Genomic DNA, 19,619 nt, shown 5'->3' with positions numbered 1-19,619 from the left:
TAGATAGGTAAATCCCTGTATCAGGTAAAGGTAAAAATTAAGGTCATTTACGCGATGAAAAATCATATTTATAGAGTTTTAAAGTTAATTATTATATTTTAACTTGCTATTGTAATTTTTCTAACTGCCATTTATAGTTTTTAAACATTCAATCAAGTTGTTTAATGCTCCCAATAAAAACATTGCAACATTACAAAATAATGTGGGTGTGCGCAAAGAAGCACATATCGATGGGTAGCATAACTCGACAGAACACCGGGGCACGGTTGTCACTCCCCTATCCCTTTTTAATCTAAAATATCCAGCAACGCCATTGTTCTCCAGTGAGGATCTGTGATTAATTGTGAAAAAATAATAATAATCTCTCATTCAAAGTTTCTTCTGTGACTCCTGCGTTATTTTCCAATTTTCTCTCACAAACCCACGTTCTGAGTATAGTCTCTGTGTCTGTGTGTGAGTCTGTGTGTCTCTGCGCTGTATGTACATGAGTTTAGCGCGTAATATAGACACATTTTTTAATCATTGAGTCGACTCAACCCAACGCGTCTAAAAAACAAACAAACAGATAAGCCAGACAGCCAGGAGACCAGAAGGACTACAAGACAGATGCTTAACTGGCGAATTTTCTTCTGAACAGGTTAGCACTGAGTTTCAGCTAAAGTTCAGATGGTAATTTAGAGAATTACATGTGTGTAGCTGTGATATCAAGGCAATGTGTATTTGAAATTAAGAGGTTAAGTGATCCAGACTAGTGCTGCTAACACTAATTAATCATTAATGCTACATCATGTAGATAATGTGAACTGCTGACAGAAGAAGCAGACAACAGAACACTGGTCAAAGGTCAATAGTCAAAGAGACCCTCACCATCTATGTTCAGCATCATCTTCCACATCGCGGGTCGTACTGACTGATGGAAGCCGAACCACACCTCCCTGCCTCCTCCCAGAGGATGGTAATACCCCTCAGGGGGGGAGAAGAATGATCGTCCCACTGGAGTGTACCTGGATTACAGAAATCAGGCTGGTTAATAAAAAGTCGAGTGTGGATGGCGTCTAGAACATTACAGAGCTATTTTATCTCCTGCACCTCATGGAGGCCAGATGTCTCATGGCCACGTCCAGAGCCTGAACAGAGTCCAGTGGGACCTGAAGTCTCCCGCTGACCAGAGTCTCCTGCAGCAGCCGCCATGACACCTTCGCCAGCCAGCGGATGGACACCTTAAAGATGCGGTCCTTACCCTCGCCCGGGATGGTCACCTCAAAGTCCACCTGCAGAGCACAGATATTGATTATGTGTTAAAAACACTCCAATACATCCAATTAATCATCAATTACTCGTAAATAACCACATCCACTCTTCCTGATTCACTCACCTTTTCACTCCCTATAGGAAGAGCCAGGACTGTGTAGATGTTCTTCTTGCCGTCGTAAACCGGCTTCCGGTCGCCAAAAAGCTGAGGTTTGAAATGCTGCACCATGTACTCCACAACCTCCCTGCAGAACAGCAGACAGAAAACTGGGGTCAGGACAAAGCACATCTTAATAAAAACGTACAGTATCTGAACCTGCTGTTTCTAAGCTCTTTAACGGCTCTCTCCCACACTCCCTGCCAGCATTATACACAGCAGCCTACAGTCCTGGAAATCTATAGCTAAAGCTACGCTAGTAGTCATCCTTCTGGCAGGGGGATGGGCTGTTCAGACCTGGCAAGATTCTGAACTGAGAAAGTGAGATGGAGAGAGTGAGAGAAAGAGAGAAAGTGAGAGAGTGAATGGGAGAGTGAGAGACTGAGTAAGAGATAGAGAGAGAGAGAAAGAAAAAGAGTGAGTGCGAGAGTGAGTGAAAGTGAGAAAATGAGTGTGAGTGAGTGAAAGTGAGAAAGTGAGTGTGAGTGAAAGTGAGTGAGTGAAAGTAAATGAGTGGGTAAGTGAATGTGAGAGTGAGTGAGCAAGGGAGTGACTGAGTGTGAGAGTGAGTGACAGTGAGTGTAAGTGAGAGTGACAGTGAGTGTAAGTGAGAGTGAGAGAGAGTGACAGTGAGTGTGAGTGAGTGTGAGAGAAAGTGTGAGAGTAAGTAAAAGTGAGTAAGTGAGCCAGAGAGATAGAGAGATAGAGAGAGAGAGAAAGAGTGAGTGAGTGTGAGTGTGAGAGCTTGTGAGAGTGAGAGAGTTAGAGAGTGTGCGAGAGAGAGAGAGTAAGTGAGTGCGTGCGAGAGTAAGTGCGAGAGTTAGTGAAAGTGAGAAAGTGAGTGCGTGCGAGAGTAAGTGCGAGAGTGAGTGAAAGTGAGAAAGTGAGTGAGTGAAACTAAACAAGTGGGTAAGTGAATGTGAGAGTGAGTGAGTAAGGGAGTGACTGAGTGTGAGAGTGACAGTAAGTGTGAGAGTGAGTGACTGAGTGTGAGAGAGAGTGACAGTGAGTGTGAGTGAGTGTGAGAGAAAGTGTAAGAGTAAGTGAAATTGAGTAAGTGAGCGAGAGAGAGAGAGAGAGAAAAAGAGTGAGAGTGAGTGAGAGTGTGAGAGCTTGTGAGAGTGAGAGAGTTAGAGAGTGTGCAAGAGAGGGAGAGTAAGTGAGTGAGAGCGAGAGTAAGTGCGAGAGTGAGTGAAAGTGAGAAAGTGAGTGAGTGAAACTAAACAAGTGGGTAAGTGAATGTGAGAGTGAGTGAGTAAGGGAGTGACTGAGTGTGAGAGTGACAGTGAGTGTGAGAGTGAGTGACTGAGTGTGAGAGAGAGTGACAGTGAGTGGGAGTGAGTGTGAGAGAAAGTGTAAGAGTAAGTGAAATTGAGTAAGTGAGCGAGAGAGAGAGAGAGAAAAAGAGTGAGAGTGAGTGAGAGTGTGAGAGCTTGTGAGAGTGAGAGAGTTAGAGAGTGTGCGAGAGAGGGAGAGTAAGTGAGTGAGTGCGAGAGTAAGTGCGAGAGTGAGTGAAAGTGAGAAAGTGAGTGAATAAGTAGTGAGTGAAAGTGAGTGAGTGAAACTAAACAAGTGGGTAAGTGAATGTGAGAGTGAGTGAGTAAGGGAGTGACTGAGTGTGAGAGTGACAGTGAGTGTGAGAGAGAGTGACAGTGAGTGTGAGTGAGTGTGAGAGAAAGTGTAAGAGTAAGTGAAATTGAGTAAGTGAGCGAGAGAGAGAGAAAAAGAGTGAGTGAGTGTGAGAGCTTGTGAGAGTAAGAGAGTTAGAGAGTGTGCGAGAGAGGGAGAGTAAGTGAGTGAGTGCGAGAGTAAGTGCGAGAGCGAGTGAAAGTGAGAAAGTGAGTGAATAAGTAGTGAGTGAAAGTGAGTGAGTGAAACTAAACAAGTGGGTAAGTGAATGTGAGAGTAAGTGAGTGACAGTGTGAGAGTGAGTGACAGTGAGTGTAAGAGTGAGTGAAAGTAATTGTGAGTGAATGAGTGTGAGAGTGAGTGAGTGTGAGAGTTAGAGTGAGTGAAACTGTAAGAGTGACGGAAAGTGAGCGAGCGTTACAGTTAGAGGGAATGAGAGAGAGAGAACGTGAGTAAGAGGGATAGTGAGTGAGTAAGTGAGTAGGTGTGAGACAGAGTGTGAGTGAGTGAGAGAGCTTGCGAGAGTAAGAGTGAGTGAGTCAGAGTGCCAGAGACAGAAATTGAGTGTGAGAGAGTGAGAGAGAAAGAGTGAGTGAAAGGGAGAGAATGAAAGTGAGTGAGTGAGAGTGAAAGAGTTAAGTGTGAGAGAGAGAGAGAGACAGAGAGAGAGAGAGCAGCAACAGTGTGTGGACAATTTGGAGGAAAATGAAGCATAGAGGAAAACAGCAGATGGCAGGATAGTTAGCCTGCTGGATTAGCATCCTTGCTAACTGGTCATAAACAGTGTGAAAGCATCAATGTCTGCAAACTGCACTCAACAGATAAACTCATTATTCCCATCATTAATACAGTCTCTGACTGAAGCACTAAGCTAGTGAAAATGCAGGGTCAGAACTAACTGTGGTATAATAGAACATATAGTTAAAGTCAGGAAGGAGTCAGTACCTGTTGACCCGTCGGGGACACTTGTCGGGTTTGATGTCGACCTCGTAGTGATAGACGTCCATCTTGGGAATCTCCACCTCGAAGTAGTTGGCCAGCAGCTTGATGGGCTTCCCCACGGTGCCCATGCCCGGCCTGCGGGGGGCCTGGAACACCTGCTGCAGGGGAGGGGGGTACGGCCCCATGGGCACTGAAGGAGAAAAACAGAGAGATTTTAGAAAAGTGGATAATTTAACAAAAAACACTCTAGAACTCTGAAGCTAATGTGAAGATCTACATCTCTAAAGCTAATGTGAAACTAATTTTAAGATCTAGAGCTCTGAAGCTAATGTGAAGATCTAGAGCTCTGAAGCTAATGCTAATATCTAGAGCTCTGAAGCTAATTTATAGTTTATGTAAAATCTGGAGATACAAAGCTAATGTGAAGATCTATAGCTATGAAGCTAACATGAAGATCTATAGCTATGAAGCTAATTTGAAGATCTATAGCTATGAAGCTAACGTGAGAATCTTTAGCTATGAAACTAATGTGAAGATCTATAGCTATAAAGCTAATGTGAAGAGATGTAGCTCTGAAGCTAATTTGGAGTTAATGCAAAATGTGGAGATACGAAGCTAATGTACAGATCTAGAGTTTTAAAGCTAATGTGAAGAGCCAGAGCTCTAAAGCTAAATGTGAAAAGCTAGAGCTTTAAACCTAAGGTGAAAATCTAGAGCTCTGAAGCTAATTTATAGCTTATGTGAAATCTAGAGTTACAAAATTAATGTGAAGATCTAGAGCTACAAAGCTAATTTAAAGCTAATGTAAAACCTGGGAAATCAAAGCTAATGTGAGACTATAAAGCTAACATATCCGATTTCAACAGTAGTTTGAGGTAAGTGTATGATGATGTAGCACACAATTAGCTTAATGCTACTCAATGTTTAGCTACATTAGCCTTATAGCTCCAGTGCTGAACTTAATAAGACTTCAGACACCAAAGCATGTCCTGACTAATGGACTGAGATAAAAGCATTGTAGGCAACACTATCGCTTTAATAACACTTATTAAATTATGTCTTAGACAGTTTAGAGTTAAACATCATAGTTGACAAGGCAGAAAAAGCAAAAGCAAAAGAGGACTGTAAGCATGAGATCACTCCGTTATACCGGAATTCACACACTCAGGATGGGAGGGGGTGATGAATTTATCGGAAAGGATGAGTTCATAATGATTCAAGTACTACAGCTTACAGAAAGGTGAGTAAAGATGGCATCACAGTCAGGATGGGAAATCATTGAAAGTGTTTAAAAACATAGTTTGACTACAGTTGAGTTTCTGATCAAGAACTGATGATGCATGCTGTCCTACAGGGCTTTTTGGTAGAGCAGTATTCACAGTTCCAACAACAGCAAGTCTGGCCAAGCAGCGGCAAAGCATCTCTACACCAACACACTACCGCCACCATGTTTGACAGCTGTTTTACTAACGGTAGATTACGGACTGGAGATTGTCCGAAAGGCTGTGCTTGTGGTTGGGCAGAATTCATGTTTCCAATAACGACAGGTCGGGCCCACCAGCAGCAAAGCATCGCCACACAGCCATACTACCACCACCATGTTTAACAGCTGGTGTAGTGCATAACTCACGTAACTATACTTGAGCATCAGATCACAGACTGTAGAGGTAGCGAATAGGGGTGGGCAATATGGCTCTAAAATAATATCACGATATTTCAGGGTATTTTTGCGATAACCATATACTTGGCGATATAGGAAAACAGAAAAATAATTAATTAATTTCAGGAATATAGTATAAGAGTATAACAGAATAATCATAATGTGGCAAAATAAATAATATAGCATAAAATAATATAATGCAGCAAAAAAGATGGCAGAATATTTAGTGCATGCATATAAACTGCAAACTAAAACAATTATACAATAACTACATTTAAAACTTCACAGTAAATAATAGACTACTTTTAAGACAGAACATCTCTATTATCACGATATGGATTTTTAATATCATGATATTTCTGTCACGATATATTGTATACGATATAATATTGCCCACCCCTAGTAGAGAACAGAACTATTCATGGTTCCAACAACAAGAAGTAGTCACGCCAAGCATCAGCAGAGTACCTCCACACAATCAGACTACCACCACCATGTTTGACAGTACTTGAGCATAAGAAAAACTTTTTAAACACAGCTTGTGTTTATAAAGGTCAGGTTAGTTTAAGTGTTCCTGCACAGTAGAACAGTACAACAACACTCCAGAGTCAAGCAACAGTTTTGATTGCTTTTTCGAAACTCCCATGATCCTTGAGCTACAGTATTTTACATGGACAGACATATTGGGTCACTATCTCAGGATGTTGGATGATGATCACCCCACCTCATCCCCAACTCCTCAACTCATCCCAAAAGTCATTCTAGATCACACTGCATTATAAACCCTCTTGGCCCCATTGTAAATGTAAGTAATCTTCTTAAATCGTTTTTCTGTGCATCTTTACTGAAGTGTTTCCATTTTTGGTGACTTTAACTGGCTTTAATTCATCTGCAATTCAAGTTCAAATATCTTCGTTTTCACTCCACTCTCCGCTAACCTTAGTTATTTCCCCAATAATGTAGTTAACTCGCCGCTAATGTTATTATGTTGGCATGGTAGCTAGCTCACCGCTAATGTTTCTATGTTACCTAGCTGTCTGCTAAAATTAGTTCTCTCCCCAGTAATGTAGCTAGATAACGTTAGCTAACTCGCTGCTAACGTGAGTATGTTAGCGACTTCACAGCTAACGTTAACCTTAGCTCTCTTTCCTGTAACAGAGCTGAAAAACAGCAAATTTACATCACAGTAAATTTAATTTAAGACATTCTAAGACTTTTTAAGGACCTGAAGGAACCCTGAACTGCAAATTTTCTGATAGTGATACATCGTTACTGTTAAAAGGGTATAATTGCTTTGATATGCTGTTCGATTATCATTGTGTCAATGGCATTTAATAATGAAAAATGACTAATATTTTTAATGCACAACATTTTTGGGACGATATATCTCCCACAAAGAGTTTTTATAGTGTACATGGATGATGTTCATTTAGATGTTAATTCATACTGGTTAATTTCGCTCATGGGACACTAGAGTCTCTACACAAATTTTAAGACCAAAAAATGTTCAATAAGTGACCCCAATTAAACCTGAAAGAGACTGAACAGAGGAATGAAGGGAGGGAGAGGAAAAAGAGGGAAAGAAAGAAAGGGACAGAGTTGATGAGGACTAAAACGAGACGAGTAAACGAGATTAAACGTGGCGGATCCACAGAGAACAGGAGAGAGTGTGGACGGAGTGGACAAAAGGAGGGAAGACGAACAAAGACAGAGAAAAGATGGAGGGGGTGGGAAAGGATTGGAAAATAAATGAAGAAAAGAGTGAGGAGAGACAGAGGAGGGAGGAAAAGGAGAGAAGGAGAGAGAGAGAGAGAGAGAGAGAGAGAGAGAGAGAGAGAGAGCATTGTGATAAACCCTGAGACACGACCGGCTTACCACAGCATAAAAGCAGCAGAATGAAAAGAGAAGAGGAGCGGAAAGGTTAAGAGGTTAAGAGGTCAGCCGTGGTAAACATAAGTTAAAATAGCACTAAAAACTGAATTCATATTTAAGTCTCGGGTATTTTAGTAACACAGCTCTGAAAAAAATAAGAAACCACTTAAAAATGACGAGTTTCTTTGATTTTACCAAATTGAAAACCTCTTAAATATAATCAAGAGGAAGATGGATGATCACAAACCATCAAACCAAGCTGAACTGCTTGAAAAGTTATCCAAAAGCAGTGTGTAAGACTGGTGCAGGAGAACATGATGCCAAGATGTATGAAAACTGTGATTAAAACCAGGGTTATTCCACTAAATATTGATTTCTGATCTCTTAACACTTTATGAATATAAACTTGTTTTCTTTGCATTATTTGCTCTGCATCCTTTTGTTATTTCAGCCATTTCTCATTTTCTGCAAATAAATGCTCTAAATTACAATATTTTTATATAGCTTAATATCTATACTGAAACAATGCCATAGGAAAAAACTAAAAATACCCTGAAATACTGTGATATAATTTTAGGGCCATGTCATGCACCCCTATAGAAAGATGTGAAAAGAATTGTTAATAAATCTATATTATCTATATGTAAGAGCTACTGTGAACTAATATGAATATATTTTTCTCCTGATTAGTGATTTCTGTGAATGAAATAGTGAATAGTAAAAAAGGAGCTGATTCAGTCTGAGACGCTTCCCAACACACTGATCCGTCTGTGGAGCGGCAGAATTAAAGAGTGTGTGTGTGTGTGTGTGTGTGTGTGTTGTGTAATGAAGGCTTTGGGTGACTCCTGCTTTATTTGAGCCACAGAGCTTTAACCTCTCCGTCCCTGGAGAACACACCCCCACCAAAACAAAGCGGCCAGCTGCTCTACTGGGGGGGTGATGGGAGGAACACGGAGAGAAGACAGGCAGAGAAAAGGAGTTTGAGGAGTGAAAAGAGAGAGAGGGAGAGGGAGAGAGAGAGAGAGAGAGAGGCCTCTATCACTCTCTCACTTTCTCTACCAGCCATCAAACCAAGCTGAACTGCTTAAATTTTTGCACCAGGAGTGTAAAGCATAAAGTTATCCAAAAGCAGTGTGTAAGACTGGTGGAGGAGAACATGATGCCAAGATGCATGAAAAAAACTGTGATTAAAAACCACCAGGATTATTCCACCAAATATTGATTTCTGAACTCTTAAAACTCTTTATGAATATGAACTTGTTTTCTTTGCATTATTGGAGGTCTGAAAGCTCTGCATCTTTTTTTTTTTTTTTTTGTTATTTCAGCCATTTCTCATTTTCTGCAAATAAATGCTCTAAATGACAATATTTTTATTTGGAATTTGGGAGAAATGTTGTCTGTAGTTTATAGAATAAAACAACAATGTTCATTTTACTCAAACATAAACCTATAAATAGCAAAATCAGAAAAACTGATTCAGAAACTGAAGTGATATCTTAATATTTTTCCGGGCCTTTATATGCATTTATGCATATACGCAACTGAAGTTTAAAAGCTTAACACCTTCAGGACATTCCAAACAGTTCTACTGTATATGGACAGTATTTGTGCAGTTGTTCTGATTGATTTTCCATCTTCTCTTACCTTCACAGTTGCTTGTTATTCACCCATATACAGCTCTTTGAGCCAGATGTAAATACCTGGAAATAAAAGCTGAAATGTTGATCTATTGTGTATTAGTAATATTTTCATGTTAAACCGAAATGTTTCCAGAAATAAATAGATTGATCTCACTGCAGTTTAAAAGTTTTATTATAACAGGGGTTTAAAAGCTTTAGAACTGGACTTTAAAAGCTTTATGATAACTGGAGTTTAAATGTTTACTATGTAAGTTTAAATTGTTTTTAACTGGAGTTTAAAGATTTTTTTCATTACTGGAGTTTAGAAGCTTTATTTTAACTGGAGTTTAAAGATTTTTTTCATTACTGGAGTTTAGAAGCTTTATTTTAACTGGAGTTTAAAGATTTTTTTCATTACTGGAGTTTAGAAGCTTTATTTTAACTGGAATTTAAACGGTTTAGAACTGTAAAAGCTTTATAATATGAATTTAACTTTGAACTTGTTCTTTTTACATGTGAACTGGCACAACACTAAAGATTTGTTTGACATTTAAAATGTGTTACAAATAATAAGTATTTATGAATAGAGTGGAGGACAGTGAATGGACACAGCGTTTAAAAACTCCAGCAGTACTGTTGTATCTGATTCAGACAGTGTTTTTACTGCAGTTAAAACTGAAAATATAGAATTTGCCATGCTTCTATTGTACGTATAAAGGTTTATTTTAACAAATTACATGCTTGGAGGAAAACTAGAATAAACTGAACCTTGAAGTAGTTTCTTTTAAACGTGATAACTGTTCCTATTATCTTCGGGGTCAATTTGACCCCATTCAGTGTTTAATGTAATTAAAAAAGTGATAATTATTTTCTACTTCATATTTAATGACTTTTGTCTAATTTATTTAAAGGCTATTTAAGTAGATAACAAAAATTATATTATTATATAAATTAAAATTGCTGCTGCCAAACTGACACGAATTATAAAATATTTTAGCAAATTTTAAGGTAACAGTTAATATAGTGGAGGGCAGTGAGTGGTCACAGTGTTTAAAAACTCCAGCAGCACTGCTGCGTCTGATCCAGACAATGTTTTACAGCAGATAAAACAGAAAATACAAAATTGCTTGCATGCTTTTATTGTATGCATCATAATTTTTTAACAAATACAGGCCTGGAGAAAAAAATAATACATTTTAAACTTTTTCTATCTTTTTTTCTTCAATCTGGACAATTTTTCCCAGTGAAATTTTGTTGATGTTGATCCTGGGAACTAAATACTATTGAGTCCAATGAAACTGAATGAAACTGAGAGAGTGATAGATACATACTTTGTCTTCTCTCTCTCTCTATATATATATATATATTTATATTTTCTTTTCTCCTCTTCCAGACTCCCTCCTCTCCTCTCTTTCACTCGTCTACAAACTCCCCCCCTCCATGCATCCAGAGTGAGAGAGAGAGAGGGAGAGAGAGAGAGAGACCCACACCCCCACACAGACACAAACACTGGGGGCCCCCAAAACATTCCCAGTCTCACCATAGCAACACCACAGCAACACACATTGTGATGGAGATGAGTCTGGGGGTGTGTACGTACGAGTGTGTACGAGTGTACGGCAGTGTGTGAAGGGGTGTGTGTGGGGGGTGGTCCGAGCCCTGGTTCCAGCACCTTGGCCTTATTCAGAGCGCTGCGTTAGCCACCGCTACGCTAATCCACCCGGACAAGGTCATCAATCTTTCCCAAAAATGTACACCACCACCCCGACCCCCATTTAAAGAGCTGACTGAGCACGGGGGCCTACCAACACCTGCTAACTCTAAACAGCAGCCTTCAGCAACACTCCAAAACTCTGTGCGAGTGTGTGTGTGTGAGTGAGTGTGTGTGTGTGTGTGTGTGTGTTTACATTTCTACTTAAGAATAACGTTAACAAAAATAGGGCTGTCAATGCCCAACATGTGCTGGACGCTAGTGCTCGACGATTTTTAAACAAAAAAAATCAAATTTTTAATTACAATCGATTATTTTTCCCCCTACTAAAAATCAAACTATAGAAGAACAAAGAATTGGTTCAAAACTAGGTTTACCTGTTAAAAAAGGTATTTGGTGTTCAGACGTCCAGCATGAAGTCCTACTAATATATTCAGGATGAACTTCACAAATGGTCAGCATCCACTTCTAAACTTCTAAAGCCGTCACCAGCATCCAACTTCTAAAACAGTCATCATCATCCAGCACGAACTTCTAAAACCATCAGCATTAAGCATGCGCTTCTAAACTTCAAAAAAACGTCATCATCATCCAGCATGAACTGCTAAACCCATCATCAGCATTAAGCATGCACTTCTAAACTTCTAAAACCATCACCAGCATCCAGCATGAACTGCTAAAACATTAGCAGCCAGAATGAACCACTAAAACCATCAGCATCCAGTATGAACTGCTAAACCCATCATCAGCATTTAGCATGCACTTCTAAACTTCAAAAAACGTCAAAAGCATCCAGCAGGAACTGCTAAAAGAATCATCATCCAGCATGAGCTTCTAAAACGGTCATCAGCATCCAGCATGAACTTCTAAAATTGTCATCAGCATCCAGCATGAACTTCTAAAATTGTCATCAGCATCCAGAATGAACTTCTAAAATTGTCATCAGCACCCAGAATGAACTTCTAAAATTGTCATCAGCACCCAGAATGAACTTCTAAAAGCATAATCATCCAGCATGAACTTCTAAAACTGTCATCAGCATCCAGCATGAACTTCTAAAACTGTCATCAGCATCCAGCATGAACTTCTAAAACTGTCATCAGCATCCAGCATAAACTTCTTAAACCATCATGAGCATCCAGCATGAATTGCTAAAACCATCATCAGCTTTTAGCATGTACTTCTAAACTTCTAAAACAGTCAGCAGCATCCAGCATGAAATTCTATGCCTAATAATTTAATAAAAATTTAGCATTCAGCATAAATTTCTAAACCATTAGTATCCTGCATGAACTTCTAAAATCGTCAGCATCCAGCATGAACTTCTAAAACATTAGCATCCAGCATTAAAGTTTTATACTTCAACAATCAGTATGATGTTCTAATAACGTCAGCATTATGTTTCAAGACTTTTACTAATGTATTTAGCAACAACATCCTGCATAAACTTATAATAAATGTCCATATCCAGCATAAGGACATAAACATTGCTTATTAACAGTAAGCTTTCAGTGAATGATCTCCAGCACCAAGGCTGGGTGCAGCAGCATTAGCATTAGCATTAGCCGATAACTGCAGCGCTAGCGAGAAGTAAATTCTGCCTGACAAGTAAATCCTGACCGCTATCAGCTAGCGGTTCATCCAACGTAGCTTGTTTTAACACAGTAAACATGCAGACTACAGTCCAATATACAGTCCAATGTACAGTCCAATATACAGTCCAATATAAGAGCTAGCGCTGAAGTTAGCGACTAAGGCTAATGCTCCCAGCCTTAGTGCTGGAGAAACTTCAATGTTGTACTTCAGCATAGTGGCTTAACTGCTCCTTAATACCTGACTGGTAAAATTCATACATAAGGCATACTGTCAATTTTAGGGAAAATTAAAGGATTTTAGTCAGAGAAATACAGTATATTATCCAAAACATCTTCAGTGTTTACAACTGCTTCACATCCAATCACATTGCTGCTTACACAAACAGACACACCCCCTACACACAGGCAGGAGGCAGATGGTGGGAAAGGGAGCCAGGATTTGAGGGGGGGTAACAGTCCGACCGCCCCTTTAAGGAACTGGAATTGGGTAGAATTGGAGTCCAGCTCCAGAGCCACACTGGCACGGCACCCATTGGCCCGACGACGCCGTCCCAGATGTCTTGCTGTTGAGGCCGCAGTGTGTAACGCAGTGAAGTGTGTAGAGCCACACAGGGACCACCTGGCCCACTGCAGTACCCCCCGACCACTCACCCTACAATCAGCTACAGCAGCTACTGCCTGACCATCACAGTTTACCGGAGAACACCACCAAATCTTTAAACTTCGAGTGGATTTGGTGCGGAACGCTCTATACTAGATTAACTAGAACAGTCAGAACTGTTTACAGTATTGGTGGTGAATAAAAAAAAAGTTATTATACCAAAAGGTGATGAATACACTGGACGAAGTTTGAGAGATTTTGAAGTTCATCACAATAAGCATGCGGGATGCCAAATAGTCCCCAATAAAACGATTTTAATTGTCTGATTTCCCACTATCAAAATCACCTCAATCAATTCATACTGAACTCAAAAGACTTGTAGGATCACTAGTGTGTTTGGATAGCAAAAAAAGACTACACTGCAGAACTTCTAAACCTAATAATGTATCCAGCATGAACTTCTAAAACAATCAGCATCCAGCATGAACTTCTGAAACCATCAGCATCCAGCATGAACTTCTAAAACAATCAGCATCCAGCATGAACTTCTAAAACAATTAGCATCCAGCATGAACTTCTAAACTTAATCTATTTATCATAAACTTCTGAAACCATCAGCATCCAGCATGAACTTCTAAAACCAACAGCCTCCAGCATGAACTTCTAAAACCAACAGCATCCAGCATGAACTTTTAAAACTGTCATTAGCATCCAGCATTAAAGTTTTATAAACTACAACATCCAGTATGAAGTTTCAACTAATCTATTTAGCAACAACGTCCTGCATGAACTTATAATAATGTCCATATCCAGCATGAAGTCCTAATGATGTCAACGTCCAGCAAGAACTTATACACCTATCAGCGTCCAGCATGAACTGCTGAAACCATTAGCATCCGGCATGAGTTTTAAAACCCTCAGCATCCCATATATAAAAATGACTCAGAGTGGATTTGTCACCTCCATCATTATATATTCTCAAAATACTCAAAATACTTGTAGGATCACTAGTGGGTATGGATAGCAAAAAAATACCTCGCTGCAGCCATAGCAACGTCTTTCCTATAATAGTTTCACTACAACGAGCCACGATTTCCCACTAATCATCTGCAAACACTGAATCATACAGAAATACTTAACTTTACATAATGTGAATCCAGCAAGCATCAGCATCCAGCATTAACTTTGAAAACTATCAGCATCCAGCATTAGTTTTAACATCCAGTATGAAGTTCTAATACATCAGCATTATGTTTCAAGACTTCTACTAATGTATTTAGCAACATCTTGCATAAACTTATAATAATGTCAATATCCTACAGAAGGACATAAACATTGCTTATTTACAGTAAGTTTTCAGTGAAGTTTCTCCAGCACTAAGGCTAGGTGCAGCAGCATTAGTATTAGCTGCTAACTGCAATCTGAAAGGCTGCACATTAAATGCTTAGGTAACTATTCTTGCAATATCAGCTTTTGTAATACAAACAGAGTGGAGAACATTGATGTTATACCTTAATATTGGCTGATTTCCAGTCAAAATATGGAATTGGCGATTTCTCAAATTACTTTTTCTCTAGTCGATATGGAAAGCTAATCAGATTTTATAAGCAAGTTATGGACTGCAGCAGCTCTTACAGGAGGAGGGAGATACACACCAACTGGTATTATCGATATAGCAGTTGAATTATACAGTTTATTATCACTTCTATCATTAAATCAAATGCACACAGTGCTCTGCAACTTCTAGCTGTGTGCATGTGTATACTGCATACTACATCAAACTATCTTACTGCATGATAGCTAAGACATAAAGTGTGACATATTTTGGTTGAATTTGACATAAACCAGAAGTAAATTGCTGTAAAAGTCAGTTGTTGAAACTGTGAAGTCTTTAGCTTTTTTTTTTTTTTTTTAAGTACGAAATTTAACTGGAATGAAGTCAACTTGACTGTGATGTTATTACCAATACCAATGACATCTGAGGTAAATTAAACTCAGTATTAATCCATCTGAATAGGGCTTTCATTAGCTGTTGTGCGTTGTTGTGCATTATGACATATAATTACATAACCAAGAGTATGACTTCTATTAGCTTTTTTTTCCATTTTAAATAAAAAACAACTGCAACACACAACACACACCAAAACATGTACCAATATTGCTTCTTTAGAAATAAAAAAAAATACTGAATTACCAATACCACTAAGTACAATTACTTTTTACACCAATTTTACCCAATGACAAAACAAATATAACAGAAAACAGTACCTGTATGATAGGTCACTGATAATTATGTGATCAAATTTTGGTTAATAACAATGTTATTCCTGGCCCTGCCTACCTGCATTTAGCAAAGCATGTTTTCTTTAATAAAGTACAACAGTTACTAGTTTGTATTATTTCAACTGTGGCTTTTTGGCTTTTCCAACTGAAACTAAACTCATGGGTATCATGTAAATGCCTTGCTACATTAGATTTCTTGGAGTGAATCAAAGCACACTGACAGAGAAGGGTCCGCACCCCATCCAATTACATCATGAAATTTACACTCTGACAGAGGTCAACTCTGAGCCCAAAGACAATTGTCATCAAAACCCCACAACCCCAACACAGCTGGTTATCAGTGTAGAGTTACCTCTGTCCCAATGATGCCCTCAAGCTGGCAATACAGACATCTCCACTAAGTTAGCAGACAAATATTCCAAGAAAGTCCAAGAAAGGCAATTTAAGAACAAGAAATATTAGACAGACCTGTCTACCAAAAGATCATCAGGATATTTGGTCAGACTCTGGTGTAGTGGGGCACTACTCTACTGTGCAGTGATATTTGCACAAATATGACTGTTATTGAACTATGTGAATCAGGAAACACTCCAATAATGACATAAACATGATTAAGGGCCTAAGAAACTTCTTTCTTGAGACCTCTATATTAATAGAATTAATATGACCCTTATTGAACTATGTGAATCAGAACACACAGTAATGATAACAACAACCACAACAGTAGGATTGAAGGACCAAGAAATGTCTTTAAGACCTCTAGCTTTAAAAGAATTAAACAAAAGGCATTTTAAGATCAAGAAAACTATTAGACAGACTTGTCTACCTAAAGATTTTCAAAATAACTGATCAGGCTTTAGTGTAGTGGTGCACTATTCTACTGTGCAGGGATATTTGCTCAAATATAACCATTATTGAACCATGTGAAGCAGAACACATGCAACAATAATAACAACATGATTAAAGACCCAAGAAACTTCTTTCGTGAGACTTATAGCTATAAAAGAATTAAACGAAAGGCATTTAAGACCACGAAAACTATTAGTCTTGTCTACCAAAAGATCTTCAGGGTAACTGATCAGACTCTGTTTTAGTGGTGCACTATTCTACTGTGCAGTGATATTAGCTTAAATATAACCGTTATTGAACCATGTGAAGCAGAACACATGCAATAACAATAACATGATTAAAGACCCAACAAACTTCTTTCGTGAGACTTCTAGCTATAAAAGAATTAAACGAAAGACAAATTAAGGCCAAGAAAACTATTAGACAGACTTCTGTACCAAAAGATCTTAAGGATATTTAATCAGACCAAAAAAAACTTTCAGACAAACTTGTCTAACAAGAAATCTTGAGGGTAATTAATCGGACTCTGGTGTTGTGGTGTGCCCTACTCTACTGTGTAGGGATATTTGCACAAATATGGCTGTTATTAAATCATGGGAAGCAGAACACACTCCAATAAAAACAACAACAAGCTTAAGAAACTTTCTTGAGCCCTTTAGCTATAAAGGAATCAAACAAACAGCATTTTAAGATCAAGTAAACTATTAGACAGACTTGTCTACCAAAAGATTTTCAAAATAACTGATCAGGCTTTGGTGTAGTGGTGCCCTACTCTACTTGATATTACATTGATATTGATATTTGCACAAATATGACTGTTATTGAACTTTGTGAAGTAGAACACACTCCAAAAAATTACGATTAAAAGCCCAAAACACTTATTTTATGAGACTTCTAGCTATAAAAGAATTAAAGGAAAGACAATCTAAGACCAAGAAAACTATTAGACAGACTTGTCTACCAAAAGATCTTCAGAATATTTTATTCTTGCGACTCTGTTGTAGTGGTGTGCACTATTCTACTCTGCAGTTGAACTATGTGAAGCAGAACACACTCTAATAAAAACATCATGATTGATGATGAAACTTCTTTTTTGAGACCTCTAACTATAAAAGAATTAATCAATCCATCAACAAGCTTACATAGTTAGGCACTAGTAAAACTGGGACTAGAACAGACTAAGAAAGGCTGACATTATTTATGAGTCAAGCAGCAAGAACCACACATCTGGGCTTGGGGGCTGATCAGAAAGGGCAAAGCCATAAATTTACCATAATCAATAATCATTGTGGGATGTTGGATGGGGGGTGGGGTTGGACCATCTGCATGTGGACAAGGCCTCTTCACTAAAGATTCCCACGACCCTACTGCCTCCTGACCCCTGCAACACATTCCCTTCCACCTACCATTCCCATCCCCAGATTTTTCAACCAATTTTTCAATGCTTGATCAAGCATGAGCCAAATGCAATTTTGCACAATATTCATATTTATTGAGAATAATGAAGGAAAGCACAAATTTTGGGGGGTTGCTCCACCTTGGATGGACCACCCATGCTTCTTAGATGGAGCTATAAGCTTCTACCAAGAAAACATACTTAAACAAACCCAATAATTATGAGAATTGATCAAAAATGAACATTTCCACCAAAAGCCAAGCCAAACCAGGCATCCACTCACCAGCGCCAGATGCTCCCGGCTCCATCCCATCCACTTAGGCGCGCCGTCTCAACGCAAGCCCCGGGGCTCCACCACCACCACCACGGCCGGCCCTCGCCTCTACAGCCTGCTTTCCCCGCCGTGGAAAGCGCCTCTTTCCTGGCTAAAAAAATAAAGAAAACCAACCCACCCCCCTGCCCCTTTTGCCCCCCCCTTGCCCCTACCCTCTACCCTAGCTGGAAGCCCACCCCCAGTCCCCCCGAGTCCTCCCCCCAGCTCCTGGACCCCGCAGAGCCGGGGAGACAATAGCAGCTCTGGCCGTGCTCCTCCGCTCCGCTCCGGTCTTTCCAGCGGGGCTGGCTGCGGCGCCAAGCCGGGGCTCCGCGCTCCAAGTCCCGCTTGGCCGGATTCCTCTCCCCGCTTTGGTTGTGGGTCTCCCTCCTCTTTTCTTTCCCTCCTTTCCCTTCGTTTCTCTCTCTCTCCCTCCCTCTCTCTCTCGGCGTGTCTGGGTCCTGCTCACCGTTCAAGCAGGATTCTCCAGAGTAGGAGCAGACCCCCCAAAAAAAACAAACAAAAAAAAAAATCCCACCACGGACAGCCGAGGAGAGAGGGCCGCCTTCTTCGCCTCCTCCTCCCGCTCACAGCGCCTCCTGTGCGGGGCAGCTGCTTTGTGCGGCCGCCCTCTAGCGAGCGGTGGTTGGGGACCGTTGGGGGGAAAGGTTCACACACTGCTTCACACTGCAATGAGCGTTGAACTCGTTAACCTCGAAAAATCTATTTATATATCCAAGATTTACTAGTATTCTTGATATACATGAATTATACTAAATGAGCTATTTACACAGGAGTGCAAAAGTTTGGGTTGAAAACAAAACTGCTTAAAGCATCACATTCTTTACTCAGATTAGGGTATTAGGGTGCCATTTGCTTGTTGTAACTCAAATTAAGCTTATTTGTAATATTTTTTTCAACTCTAATAACACATGTATTTAACTATTTAAAACATGTACTGGTAAAACTTTTTTTTTTCAGATTTACTTAATTGTTTACAAGGTTTCTAAGCTAAAGGTGATTACAAAACTTATGTGACATTTAAAAAGCATGTTTAAAAGCAAGTCCACTAATTCCTTTGATTCTCTCTCAAGAAAGATTATATATTAAAGAAATGGTTGACTGCATGTTCAAATAGATATTTTTTATGACAAAAAAATCAATCCTATTAATGGCACTGATTCCTATTACTTTTTTATGTTTTGAGTTATCATAGAATTAGCAAAAACAAGAAAAATAGCTAAATGGCGGCTATGCAAATAGCATAAGGACACTGAGCACATTTTAGTGATCTTCCCAAAATTTGTATTTTAAAAATAAACAAATAAGATTTAAGAATTATTTTAGATAACGGGACAGAGTGTTGAGATTGAGCTCCTTAGTCAAACAGAAATGACATACATTCGGTGGAATGGCCCATTAAATATTTTTGGTTTAAAAAATACTTCTGTAGACGTATTCTGACCCTAAACACTGCTCAAAATCTACTAAAACATTCATGCAGAGGATCAAGTACAATGTTCTGGAGTGATTATCTCAGTCCCCAGACATGAATACTATTAAAAATCTGTGCTGTGATTTAAAGCGAGCTGTTTATGATCAGAAACCATCAAACTTGACTGAACTGGAAATTATTTGTAAAGAAGAATGATCCAAAATACCTTCAGCCAGAAGCCAGACTCTTATTGGAAGATATAGGAAGTGTTTAGAGGCTGTTACTTCTGCAAAAGGAGGATTGTCT

General features: G+C 39.3%; 1 protein-coding gene across 3 annotated transcripts in view; it reads right to left on the bottom strand.

Moving 5' to 3' along the window:
* The window catches only part of ago1 (argonaute RISC component 1), a 53,118-nt gene extending 35,119 nt beyond the window's left edge, over window positions 1-17,999 (bottom strand). For all 3 annotated transcript variants that reach the window (XM_007236250.4, XM_015602148.3, XM_049467560.1), the window contains exons 1-5: window positions 17,849-17,999; window positions 3,983-4,169; window positions 1,376-1,496; window positions 1,090-1,271; window positions 868-1,004 (exon numbers count right to left, since the gene is read on the bottom strand). In XM_007236250.4, the coding sequence (XP_007236312.1) occupies window positions 868-1,004; window positions 1,090-1,271; window positions 1,376-1,496; window positions 3,983-4,169; window positions 17,849-17,873 (652 nt within the window). In that variant the 5' untranslated portion in view covers window positions 17,874-17,999. The remainder of the gene's footprint in view (window positions 1-867; window positions 1,005-1,089; window positions 1,272-1,375; window positions 1,497-3,982; window positions 4,170-17,848) is intronic.
* Between the last annotated feature and the right edge of the window lie 1,620 nt (window positions 18,000-19,619).

Source organism: Astyanax mexicanus, chromosome 1 (genome assembly GCF_023375975.1).
Source record: "Astyanax mexicanus isolate ESR-SI-001 chromosome 1, AstMex3_surface, whole genome shotgun sequence".
NCBI classification, from domain to species: domain Eukaryota; kingdom Metazoa; phylum Chordata; class Actinopteri; order Characiformes; family Acestrorhamphidae; genus Astyanax; species Astyanax mexicanus.
This window is presented reverse-complemented; position numbering and strand designations above follow the sequence as displayed.